The 13,652-nt window shown below is 41.7% G+C and overlaps 1 protein-coding gene across 2 annotated transcripts in view; it reads left to right on the forward strand.

Annotated features, from left to right (window-relative positions):
* The window catches only part of AP2B1 (adaptor related protein complex 2 subunit beta 1), a 122,252-nt gene that overhangs the window by 11,766 nt on the left and 96,834 nt on the right, over window positions 1-13,652 (forward strand). For both annotated transcript variants that reach the window (XM_036766614.1, XM_036766615.1), the window contains exons 3-5: window positions 1,578-1,683; window positions 3,848-3,983; window positions 4,785-5,030. In XM_036766614.1, coding sequence (XP_036622509.1) covers window positions 1,578-1,683; window positions 3,848-3,983; window positions 4,785-5,030 — 488 coding nt within the window. The remainder of the gene's footprint in view (window positions 1-1,577; window positions 1,684-3,847; window positions 3,984-4,784; window positions 5,031-13,652) is intronic.

The raw sequence follows: 13,652 nt of genomic DNA on the forward strand, positions 1-13,652 counted from the left end.
CCAAAACTAGTTGACGCCGGTTAAAAAATAAGAAAAGTTAGTTAGTGGAACAAATTAGGAACATGACATCCTGAACTAATTGAACATAGTAGAAAAGTCCTAAACCCCGGACCCAAACTATTTGGATAAATTCTCAACATATGACCAAAAAAAACTGCTGGGAAAAATGGAAAACCATTTGGAAGAAATTAGATTTAGACTGATATCTCATACCACATTCCACAATCAGCCCCAAATGGAGAAAAGACCTAGCTGTAAAAGGTCACAAAAGCAAATTAAAGCAGCATATACCTTCCAAAGAGATCAAAGGCAGAGAAAAAGGATTTATATGTGCAAGAATATTTATAGCAGCACTAATGTTGTATCAAAGAACTGGAAACTAAAAGAGTGTCCATCAGTTGGGGGACAAATAGTGGTATGTAAATAGTATTGTAACCTAGGAAATGATGGAAAGGATCGATTGAGAGAATTTTGGCAGGATTTGTCGGAACCAATATAGAATGAAGTAAGCAGAATAATATGAGTAATTTATACAATGATTACAACATTGTAATGGAAAATAACTTTGAAAGACTACAGCGATCAGTCATGATTCCCAGAGGATGTCCAGATGGACCGTGGTACCTATGTCCTGACAGAGAGATAGATGGTGAACTTGAGGTACAGAATGGCCCATATGTTTTCACCAAGGCCAATGTATGGTGGTTTGGTTTTTTTTTTTTTTGCTTAAATGCCTATTTGTAATAATGAAGGTTTTTTTATTTTATTTTGGGGGACTGGATTTGAGGGGCTGATGTGGGCTAGAGCTGGTGATGCCCCAGGAGAAGAAAAGAAAGAAGAGGGTCATTTTTTAGAGGAAGACACAAAGATTCAGGATAGTTCTGAAGATAACATGCTGAATTTATAATTAGCTCTGAAAGTAATGTGTTGAATTTATTATATGTTTAAAAAACTATAACAGTGGCAATATCAATTTTTGTCTCTTTTTCTTTGCTTTATATAGGGAAATATTCATGTTTATTAAGTTCAGAATGACAAAATAAATCTTATTTTACTTTTGAAAAAGAAACCCAAACTGTGTTTGATTAATTCCAGATCTTTCTAAGCTACTTCCTTAGAGGTTTGCTATTTATCTTAAAAAGTTTTTAAACACATTTAAACCAAATAATTTTAAGTATGTGTAGTGATCTATTTTGATATGTAAAATATGTAATTTCTTTGCTCTATCATTAGAGACACTGTAGTCTGTAACATGTTAATACTAAGATTATCATGAAGTATCTGGTACTTTGGTTTCAGTTGAATGAGTACTGAGGTCCTGCAAGTCAAGTTCATCTTCACCCATACACCAAGAGGATTCTTGTTAGTCCTGGTTTGGTCTTTATTCGTGGCTCAGTAGAGTTTCTGAGACTTGGGATTTATCACCCACCCTTCCATATGCTGAGTCTCTTATCCTATATATTATGATTCTGCTGGATACCTCTCCTGGTTTTGTTTATTTGTGAAGTGCAGCATAGGTCTTGTTTCCTTGGCTCTGGGGCTGTCTCCCAGACACATTCTCTCTCCCTTTTTGGTAGGAGAGATCTTTGAACTGAAGGCAGAGCTCAACAATGAAAAGAAGGAGAAAAGGAAAGAAGCGGTCAAGAAAGTGATTGCTGCCATGACAGTGGGGAAGGATGTCAGGTAAGGGATCATGTACAAATCCCCCCTTTCTTCCTTTTCTCCTGTTTGCTTTTCCTGTCACTGCTTTAATTTCACCTCCTTTGGTGAGGCAGGAAGGAGTCCTCTCTAAATCTCATCAGGACTGACTCTTTTGTTATCTCTACCCCAGGCTTCAGATAATGTCCTAGGAGAAGATGGTGAATTTGAAGCTCAACTGGCTTCAGGAAATTGCCAGTGCTGAAAATGACCCTGGCCTTCTATGAGACAAAATTTTAAGACAAATTTTTAAATACCAGTATTCTTTGGAATGCCACAGCTTCCAAAGGATTGAAATTCTTGGTCTTCAAAAGGGGAACAGAGTTCTGTGGTGAATGTTTGTAGGTGGAGGACATTATTGGAATTTCTTGAGTAGATAAAAAGATGGGCCAGTTCTGGAGATGGCAGGATAGCTGATAGCCATTGGTGCTCCTTTGGCATTCACATGATGTCTGGAGATTTAGAGGAAGAACCTTAGCGCCTTGGGGGAGACCTTCTTTGGTTAACTTGTGGAGGAATGTAGGAGTCACTTAGGAAGGGCAGGCATGGATTGTGACCTGCAGTATCTGAGAGTGAACATGTGGATGAGACCAAAGTTGACTTCAGAGTACTAAGATGACCATAATGGGAGCCTGGGGCAGGGTGTGAACAAAAAGCACTGAAAACTCTGATGTCACTGGTGTTTTATGCTGAATTTTTTTAGTTTTCTAGGACATTCAAATTTTCAGCTGCCAATTGGTGATCATCTAGTTCAGGGGTGGGGAACTGTGTCCTCAAGGCCCTTTTATTAAGGGGATTTGTTCTGTGAAGTTTGGATTCAGTCAAAGGGCCGCACATGTGGCCTCGAAGCTGCAGGTTCCCCACTCCTGATCTAGTTATTGGGTTGTTAAAAGCAAGGAAAATCTCTTACCTTTTCAACTCATACTCAGCTTCTACTTGAGGACATTTTACTTTTTACCTGTAGGGGTTTTAAAAAAAAATTAATTTTTTTCAAGTAGCAAGCCATTTGAAAATTAATCTATTCCTTCCGTTTCTCCCTCCTCCCATTAAGCTAACTAAAAACAAAAAAACCAAACTCTTGTGACATTCCCCCATAGTCCAGCAGAACACGTTCCCATATTATCCATGATCAAATGCTTCCTTTCTCCCCATGGGTGCTCTGACTCTTGATAGTCTTTCTTCTGTTTCTGGCTTACAGCTTTTTTGGTTCACTCTGGTGCCTGTTGGTTAACCTTTGTGCAGCCCTGACAAGTTGACCTGCACATAGCACTGGATTTTCACAAATGATTAGGATTTGGATGATAGCCTGAGATTGGCAACTTTCATATTGTCAGATGCCTTGGAGTTCCTGGTATTGGGAGTCAATGTCTAGAATTTTTCCACAGGCGTTTCAGTGCAAGATTTTAAATGTGTTCTATAGTCTTTAGATTGATTTGATGCTGCTAAAATCTTGATTTTATAACTAGACCAGCTGATTTCAGATTTTCTGTGTATTGACTAGCCTCCTGACAGATGATAGGAAGTTGTTTTTACAGGGTGGTGGTGGACTTTATCACTGTTAGAGGCTTTTTGTGACTACCAGTTTGTGCATGAAACTTGTGTTGGGCCCTATGGAGAACAAATTAAGGAGACAGTCCTTGCTGTCCAGGAGCTTATGATACAGTAATATGTGACTCATAGTTCTTAAATGAGAATATGTAGCCCTCTTTAAAAGTAGGCCCAATAAGTTATCGTTAATACCCGGCCACAGTCTTCGGTAATCTGTGATCTTGTGGATGTGTGCATGCCTTTCACAAATGCAGACTGCAGTCCCTCTTTGATTTTGTAGACTGGTCTTTGAGAATTGTCGTAACTGAAGTGTTAATCACTTTATGTTGCAGGGATGGTTTTAGGATAACTGCGTACAAGTGTGCTATGAGATCCAAACTTAAGATTTTTACAGTTGGATTTGGACTTGCTCCATTGACCTAGCTAGAGGGAATCCATAGTCCCCTCCACACAGTGACAAAAGTTGCAGTGAGAGATTATTGGCAATTATCATAGCGTATATGATTTCAAGATGTTATTGCACAGGTATAGATGTTGGTATCTCTCGTATAACTTCTGTCCTACTCCTTTTTTCCTCTTCTTTCTCTATCCCTACCCCCAGCTCTCTCTTTCCAGATGTGGTGAATTGTATGCAGACGGATAACCTGGAGCTAAAGAAGCTTGTATATCTGTATCTGATGAACTACGCCAAGAGCCAGCCAGATATGGCCATCATGGCTGTCAACAGCTTTGTGAAGGTAGCTTTCCTAGCAGTCTGCTTGCCACGTGTCTTCTGGTTTGGTCGGTGTCTGTACTGAGGACACGTAAGTGCTCTGTGTTCTGAAGGATTATACAAAACTCAAAACCTCACAGAATAGTACCAGGAATAGCTAGGAGAATGGCTTAGACATTGCTTAGAAGCCCCGATTCCAGGGGACCTCAAGCTGCAGGCCTGCCTCCTGCCAGGTGAGTCCAATAGATTCTCCTCTTGCCAGGTAAAAAGGAGCACGTCCCCTGAGTCATTTCATCATGCTTGGATATTGAACTATCAGTGTGACTTTTCCCTCTTAGTACCAGAGAGCTAATGAATAAAGCAAATGCGTGTAGCCTGCATTTTAGAAAAGTAGGTAATGGATTCCCCACGGAGGAAGTGATATAATTCTACAGACCTTTGGTGAGGCCTTGTCTGGAAGGCAAGAATCAGGATGCAGAATTTCTTCTGCCCCTCTTTTCACCTGCTTTCCCATGTGCCTGTGTAGTGGAAGCCATAGATGTTAGGTGTACAGACTGGCAATATATAAAGAAGCATCTTCTGGTAGTGGAGAGAGAAGAGGAGAATATTATTTCGAAGTCATTGTTCTGCCACATTGGTGATGGTGATTAACAAAAGAACAAGCTTCTAAGCAGTTCAGTAGGCAGTGAGAACCTGCTGTTGGCAGCTGTGAAGGGCAGGTTTGGGTTCTAACTCTGAGCGTGCTCTTGGGGGCCTCTCAGCCAGGGAGGCTGGTTTTCTTGTGTGGCTGTGGTCACGATGTGCACACTTAGGCTTTTTCTTACAGGACTGTGAAGACCCTAACCCATTAATCCGTGCCTTGGCAGTCAGGACCATGGGATGTATTCGGGTAGACAAGATCACGGAGTATCTGTGTGAGCCACTTCGCAAGTGTCTGAAGGATGAAGATCCTTATGTCCGAAAGACTGCAGCGGTCTGTGTGGCCAAGCTGCATGACATCAATGCCCAGATGGTGGAGGATCAAGGCTTCTTGGATTCTCTTCGGGATCTCATTGCAGACTCAAATCCCATGGTAATGTGCTCCTGCTGTTATAGAGGGTACATTATTGAAAATAGGCTTCTTTTCAAGCTACATTGTATTCAATTGGCCCTGAGTGAAGTCAGCTCTCTTTTCTTTAGAGTATTCTACAAGACCTCTGAATACTTGGATTACTGTTGAGAGGTGGGAGTGGAATGCATTCCTGCAGACAAATAAGACTTATGATGGACCTTTGTTTCTGTCCCCTTCCTCTGTATTTGCTCAGAAGGAAGGTGAAAATTTTCATAATTCTCTTCAACTGATTGTACCTTAGCCATTTGTCAAATGATCTTTCAAAAATTACCCAAGTAAATGACACTAATAAGATTTTAGCTGATGGAGATAATTGGATCAGCACAATCCTTATTTTCTAATTATTTCCTTAGTCCAGGGGCCCTCTGGGGCCTGCTTCCTTTTAGTTGCTGAGGTTAAGATTAAGAGGTCTTTAGCAGTCAGATTATATGAGCTCCTGAGGCATTTTACCTAACTCTTTGGGTTTTTATTTCTAGTGCTATGACTCTAATCCCCTCACATTTGCCTGTAAAAGGGAAGAAAATCCCAAGGGATACACCTTGACTATTCCCGTAACTGTGAAGGTCATTTCGATTGGGTGATTTGAATGGAAAGAACATGGCTGCTTTCCTTGGATAAATCCTTTTGGTGAATTCTCACCTCGCAACTTGAGATAAATGACAGTAACATTTAAGGGTTAACCTTTCTCAGTATGTGTGTGTTGAATTTTTCAAAAGCAGTTTCAGATTTGAATTGTGTGAATGATATGGTGAACTCCCTCGTCTTTCTTCTAAGAGCTTTGGAATCCATAGCACTCCTGCAGAATGACTAGGGGCTCCCTAGGCAATTTGACCCGAACTACATATCATCTGTTTAATTCTCAAGAAATGATTGAAATATCTGACTTTAGGTTTCACACTTGGTTCATATGATTCTTAGGTTGTCTAGGTTGTGATGAGCTGTTAGATTTTAAGTTTCGAGATTAGAGCATAGAGCACTTTAAATTCTTCTTCATTGATTTCTGCTTCCCTAAGATATAGGGAACAGTCTTTTTATGTAAAATCCAACTGATTTTTAACAGGTTATTGTGTTATGACGTTGCATTAAAGCTTTCACTGTAACTTTTTTCCCCCTGGGAAAAAAAATTGTGATGTTTTAATTGTGATGTTAAAATTTCATTCTGTAATGCAGTTTAGGCAGCATAGTCTATTGTAGAGGGCACTGAGATGGGACCGAGTTTCATTTCTGGTTTCCTGTGTGACTATGGGCAGATTTGTTTACCAAGGTCTAGCCATCTTTTGAAATACAGAGGATAGTCCTCTGTCTCCCTCAGGGTATTTCCTTTTTCTTTTCTTTATTTTTAACATTAGTTTAAGAAATATTTTTGAGTTCCATATTCTCTCCCTCTCTCTTCCTACACCCATTGAGAAGGCAAATAACGTGCTATCAGTTATACATGTGAGGTCATGCAAAATATATTTCCATGTTAGCTATGTTGCCCCCCCAAAGCAAAAAACACAAAGAAAGTGAAAAATGTCTGTTTCAGTCTGTACTCAGTTTAGCAGATCTCTCTGGAGGTGGATAGCATTTTTCATCATGGGTCTTTTGGAATTGTCTTTGATCATTGTATTGATCAGTGTAGCTAAGTCTTTAACTCAGGATATTTATAATGGAAAAATTGAGACTAATTGCTGCATCCTTCCTCTTCTCACTCCCCACTCTCTTCCTTCACACCAGTCCCTGAAGAAACGTACCCTTGACCACGTCCCCTCCTTTCTTCTCCAGCATATTGTCCACACCATCCTCCCCCTTCTCTCTTCCATCTTCAATTTCCCAACAACTGGTTTCTTTCCTACTGCCTACAAACCTGTCTTACGCCTCCCTTATTCTTAAAAAACCCACACTTGATTTTACCATCTCTCTTACTTACTGTCCTGTAGCTATTGTCCTCAATCTCTACTTCTCCTTCTCAGTTAAACTACCTGAAAAGCTATCTACATTCAGTGCCTCCACTTATCCCCTCACTCTCTTCTGACTCTTTTGCAGCCTGGCTTCCAATCTCATCCTTCTCTGAAACTGCTACCCCCAAAGTTACCAATGATCTCTTGCTTTACGAATCTAATGGCCTTTTCTCAGAGCTATGATCCTACTTTATTTTAGACTGATGTTTTTCCTTTAACTTAAAGAGAAGGATAAATTTAGAGAGTTATGTTCTTGGAATGCACTATAATGCAACAGTGATAGAAAGTGAAATTTAATTTTCCTAGAGAAACTTAGATCTGTGATTGTGAATTTTTTTTTAATATAACTGGTGACAGATAAATTTAATCAACTATAACTGATATATCTCCGTGATATAAATCTTAATAAAATTTGCTTGGATCTCTGTTCTCATCAGTGTAGATACAGATCACTATCCATCCATCTCTTCCCATTATGTGCTACTCTATTCTGTGTCCTCCCATAATTTACCACAAGTGAGGGCATCCATATAGACTGAAATCCTGTACCCTGAAGATGCCACTGAGACAGTCCACCTGTTAGCCTTCATTCTTACCATGTGACCAGCCCATTTTCTCTACTACATTTCCATTAGAGACATATTTCACCACTGTTCTTTGAAGGTCCTTTTTGGTTAAATGTTTTAGCTTAATTATTCCCTTCATGCACCTCTCTATTGTCCTCTACGTGAAATTCATTTCCATTTTTTGGAGATTATTATAGTTTCTCCTTTCTCAGAGCCGTAAAACAAAACCAATAGAAGACTGATATCAGAAAGATGGGCCTTTGTTTGCAGGAGAAACTTGGCATCCTTAGAGGAGCTTTGCAATTTTCTTAATACAGTCTGGCCCACTTTTCTCCTCTTGCTTAGTTCTGGACCCAATTTCTTGTTCACTTGTACTATTCGTCCTCAGATATGCATATTGATGGACCAGTTTTATAGGTTACCCATCTAGCAGCATATGTTATGATCTGGGCAATAGACAGTCATCTATTTGGTCTTTCCATTGTGGAAGGTCAGGCTCTTCATGGGTTACAGATTTCTTTCAGGAGGGTTTAATCTTCCAGGCTTGATGTACCCAGAACATGTTTGCAAACTGGGGCATGTAGAAGACTTTACCATTCATGTGGTGAAGGGAATTCCTCTTCCACTTGGATGCTGAGCTGAATTTCCTCCCTCACCATGATGAACACCATTGGCAAGCATGACATATCCTGGCTTTATGCTTCCTTCACTCGATGGTTATGATCAGAGGGTCACTGAATAGGATTCCCACACCCTTGGCTATATCTCTCAAGGAATCTTTAATGATTTTGATATTTGGATAGACAACCCTTAAAGGAAAGCCCTTAGGTTGACATTTTGTGTTACCAAGTCAAATGCCTTTTCATAATCAATGAACAGTAAACATGATGGGATCTTGTATACTCTACATCTTTTAATCATTCTCGAGAGGATAAGGGGTGGGATCTCTTGTAGAATATCACTTACAAAGCCTGCATATTCCCAGCTGATACTCTCATTATGTAATTATGTATGCCCTCCATTCATGTGTGGTTGTTGAGTCTTTTCAGTTGTGTCCAATTCTTTGTGACCCCATTTGGGGTTTTCTTGGTAAAGATACTGGAGTGGTTTGCTGTTTCTTTCCAGTTTATTTTATAGATGAAGAACTGAGCAAACAGGGTTAATGACTTGTCCAGGGTCATACAGCTAATAAGAGTCTGAGGCTGGATTTGAACTCACAGAGAGGAGTCTTCCTGACTCCAGGCCCAGGGCTGTATTCTCTGAGCCACCTAGCTGCCCCTTGTATGGATGAGTCTCTTGAAAATTTTGAACAGGTAGGAAGAGTATATTAATGAGGTGCAAGATTTCTTTCCACATCTTGAATATCTTTCCCTCTTTTTGATACTTTGTAAAGCAATCCCTTAATGCTCTCAAAGTTGTTTTGCCTGCAGTGTGACTTTCTTACACACACACACACACACACACACTCTCTCTCTCTCTCTCTCTCTCTCTCTCTCTCTCTCTCTCTCTCTCTTCAGCCCAGCTGCTTTTCCTATTTTTGCTCCCTTTAGTCCCATTTTGCTTCCTCTATAAACACATCATGGACCGTGATAGTAGAGTCCAAGTGTGGTGGTCCTCCTCTCCTCCATGATGAAAATGAGTTGTTTAAAAGGCTTTGCAGATTTTTTTCTTTTCTTCTTTTTGTCTTCCTTCTCTTTTTAGCCCTTATACATGCTTGGATGACTGCTTAGTTCTATGTCTTAGCAGATCTTCTCTAAGCTGGCTTTATTCTCCATTGCCTTTCTCCTCTATGAGGCAATACTGATCCTAATCATCCTTCATCCTTGTATTTTAAGCGAGCTTCGCCTTTGGCCACCAACTCTTTCCACCTGGCAGTTGAACAAAGCATTTGTTACCTAAGGAGCTTTTAGGCATTTTTCATCTCCTTGTTAATGATACCTGATTTACAGTGACTAAATTTTTGTATAATATTATTGTAATTGTGTCATTGTCATTACTTCTGTTCATTGCCTACTTTTAGAACTCGCCTGTTTAAAGAAGGTAACTTATCTAGAGCTGGATTGGACTTCAGAGATCATCTGGGTCAACCTTTTCATTGCATAATTGAAGAAACTTAGGGTTAGGGATATTGCGGCTTCCCAGAGTGGCTTGAGATTGAGTTGTTTGAACTGTATTTTACCATTCTTTTATCTTCTTAGTAGTTCTTATCTTTGCTCTGACAAATTGATGTTTGGAATATACATGGATAATAGATTCAGAGATGCCTCCTATGTCTCACTGTGTACTGTACCCTGCACTTGCATTCTGCGGACTCCCAGAGGAGGTGGCCGTGACTATAACTTTGTAGTGTCATAGGGGTAACCAAGTTAGGAAGAATACACTCTGCCCACTCACTGCTCTAGTTCCTGAGCCCCCACTGGTGTCTTACCCATTTAACAAATTAACCATTAACTCTTAAGTAGAAGGAGAAGTGAGTTTGACACAGTGCGTAGAGTGTCAGGCCTGGAGTCAGGAAGACCTGAATTCAAATCCAGCATCAGATGTTTACTAGCTGTGTGACCCTGGGCAAGTCACTTAACCTTGTTTGCCTCAGTTTCCTCGTCTGTCAAATGAGCCGGAGAAAGAAATGGCAAACCGCTCCAGTATTTCTGCCAAGACAATCCCACAAGGGGTCATGAAGAGTCATATAACTCAGCAACCACACACGAATGGAAGGCATGCATAATAAGATCAAACTTAATCAGAAACCATAGCAAAACCAATGAAAATACCACATTCCAAACACAGGACACTCTCCCAGGGTAGTGAGAGTAATTCAGGGTTGAGGTCTAGAAAGGCGTGAACTGTGCTGGATCAAAGGACCTTGGGGTTTGAGCTGGGACGAGGGTGTAGCCTTGAACTGGTTCCTTAAAGGACTCCCCTGTACATAAAATAGGTGCAGCTTCCTGGAGGCCGTGGTGAGGAAGTCACTCATGAGAGGACTGAGTGGGCCGAGGTAAGGGAGCAGAGCTCCGGCTGAGTCCTTCCCCTTCTCCTCGAAGGCTGGTCTCCTGGCCACCGAGTGGACAAGCAGATACCTAGTCACAGTGATTCAGGGTGTAGAGCGCTGGTCTTAAAGTCAGGGAGATCTGTATTAAAATCCTTCCTGGAGCACTTTATACCCTGAGCTACCTCTCTCAGGCTCAGTTTCCTCATCTGTACCGTGGGGTTGATAATAGCACCTACCTTGTAGGTCCTTTGCAAACCTTAAATTGTTCTGTAAGTGCTTGCTGTTGTTACTGGTGGTCTGGCTGGATCAGAGAGTTTGTCGAGTTTAGTGACTTTGGGGGCCTAGTTCCCGCACACCAGAGGAGGGCATTCTACTGGAGTCAGGTTCCTAGAATTCAGCAGGGCTTCCTTTTCCTGGGTGTCTTTGAGGAGACCTTGGGGATGAGGGCCTTGCCCTGGGCTATGATGCCTTTCAGGCTGATTTCCTTTTTTTTTTTAACTACTTGTTTCCTTGAAAGCCTGCCCATTTTAGAATAATTTCCAGTTCTCCTGCTCTCTTGCAGACACTATTCTGTTTAATGGAGCTGCCACCTCATCAACAAGGATGAAGCGTCTACTTGCCTTTGAAATGCACAAACCAGCTTTTATTTGTGTGGAATTTTTCACACGTTTGTTCCCTGTCACATTGTTGCTTGACAAATGTGAAAAGCTTCAAAGCTTTGCCTTGGAATGGTGGCCAGACTCAAAGGCATTAAGCTGAATTAGAGCCATAGTCTGGGTCTTTCTGTATCAACTATAGGCACCATATTTTGCTTTTGTCATGGCAGATAAAAACCATTGTTAGGGCACCATTTCCCCTTTTGTGAGCTTTTTGAAAGTGTCTCTTAGAATTTATAGTAAGATCCTATAAAGTGATTGATTTTAATTTTTCTTTTTAAGCAAAAGTGCTGCAATGTTTGGATCTAAATGAATGTTGTCCTTTAAAGCAGTCAGCCTGGGAATCTAGACTCATTTTCAGAGAATGCTGCTGTTTTTCAAACCACATTTGGAACTCTTAGAATGACTTAAGAGAGTCTACCAACCACATGTAAAATTGGTCTTTCTAGTTGTGGGACACCCTCCCATGGTCTTCTGGAGCCTTTTTCTTCCCTTCCTGCCTTGGTAAGATTAGCTCCAGCCTTTCCCTCTCAGTGAATGAGAAGTGAGTTTGTTTCAGCTTGAGCCTCAGCTTCCCAGGGAACCTACCTCTTTCTCTCAGCTGACCCTGAGCATGTTTGCCCTCAGTCTGCTGTTTTCTTTTTGGTATACTCTATATAGAAAAAGTTGCTTTTGGCTTCATACACTGAACCAACTGAATCTTAGTACTCTTCCCAACTGTGATCATGGCCCTGAGCTCACCAGAGTGACCCACTGCTACCGTATTTGGGTACTCTACCCCCCCCCCCCTTTCTATTCTTGGAGATGAGAGCACCGAGTAGTGAGGCAGGGTCAACAGTGTGAGGATACAGATGGTCATGATCTTCAGGCACAGATGTCCTTAGTCCCTGGCAGGAGGAAGAAGGGGCCTTTAGTTCAGGTCCCATGGAGAAGCTGAACCTTGTACTTGGTGAATCCAGAAGTTGGTGGGCTAGGTAGGAGAGCTTTAGGGTCTCATCTCTTTCAGAGCAGCATGTGGATTGGGGCCAAGAGCCCATATGTCCAAAGCTAGAGCAGCATGGATGGCCCTTGACACCCTTTCAGAACTGGGACAGCAGTCACCACCGTACTCCCTCACACACCAGGGAAGCCCATCTATCAGGTCAGCAGTGGAACTGGTAAAGTCCAGTTTTATAGGGTTGGGGGCAGAGTCTCACTTGAGCATGTCTGATTGATTTTCTATTCCTGATATCAGGCAGGGAACTGCCAGGGATCTGGGGTGAGGACTGGATCAAGACATAGTTGACTTTAGATTGGTAGTGTTGTACCAGAAGCGAGTGAGACACGCCACAGAGTATAAGTTTTAAGTGGAGAATTTATTAGCCAGCGGCCATTGGGGTAACAACCGCAAATCAATGGCCACGTGTTGGGGTGACAGCTTGGCTTATATGGGATATGTGGGGGTACAGGGTGGGGGAACAGGAACAAAGGTCCTGGCTGATCAAAAGATTCAGTCAGGTTATCTACTAGTGGGATAATCTCATTTACATTCCTTGGTGGAGTCACGGAGCCCCAGGGTTATCTGCTAGAAAGGGTCTGCCGGGTTATCCTTCAGTGGGATGGTCCTATCTATTGACATTCCTTGGTGGAGTCATGGAGTCCCAGGGGGTTTGCTAAATGCCAAAGATATCTGAGTCCATTCTTTCTGGGGGTGCTTGTCAGTAGCTAGGGGTTTCTCAGGGGTTCCTAATTTTCCTTGTATTACAGTAGCAACATGGAAGTTTTCAGCAGTAGAAGATTCTGGAAAAGGGCTGAGGTGGGGCTACCAGGCAGGAAGGACACTAATATTTATTAAGCACCTACCATGTCCTACCAGGGTGGGGGGGTGGAAGGCTTGACTTGTGGCCCTCTAGGTCCTAAAGTGCAGCCCTTTGACCGAATCCAAACTTCACAGAACAAATCCCCTTAATAAAAGGATTTGTTCTGTAAAGCTTGGACTTAGTCAAAAGGCCATACCCAAAACCTAGAAGGCCACATGTGGCCGCAGGTTCCCCATCCCTGTACCTAGGCACAAACATTTCGTCTGAGCCTCACAACAACTCTAGGAAGTAGGTGCTGTTATTCTCTAGTTGAAGAAACTGAGATGGACAAAGATTCAGTGACTTGCCCAGGATCACACAGTTAGTAAGTATCTGAGGCTGGATCTGAACTCCGGTCTCACTGCAGGCCCAGCACTCTATCCACCGAGCTGTTTACACCTAGATGCTGCCTATCTAGAGCAGGACAGCCCATTGAATAGGAGCCTTAGGCATTTCAGACCTAAAAGGCCAGAGATTTTTTTTTTACTACTGTATACTCCCAACAACATACTTTTACTAGGGCATTTATTTCTTGGGCAAAAAGAGTATTCAGATAATATTGTGCTATGAGAATGAGGAGCAGGTGGACTTCAG

Source organism: Trichosurus vulpecula, chromosome 7 (assembly GCF_011100635.1).
Source record: "Trichosurus vulpecula isolate mTriVul1 chromosome 7, mTriVul1.pri, whole genome shotgun sequence".
NCBI lineage: Eukaryota > Metazoa > Chordata > Mammalia > Diprotodontia > Phalangeridae > Trichosurus > Trichosurus vulpecula.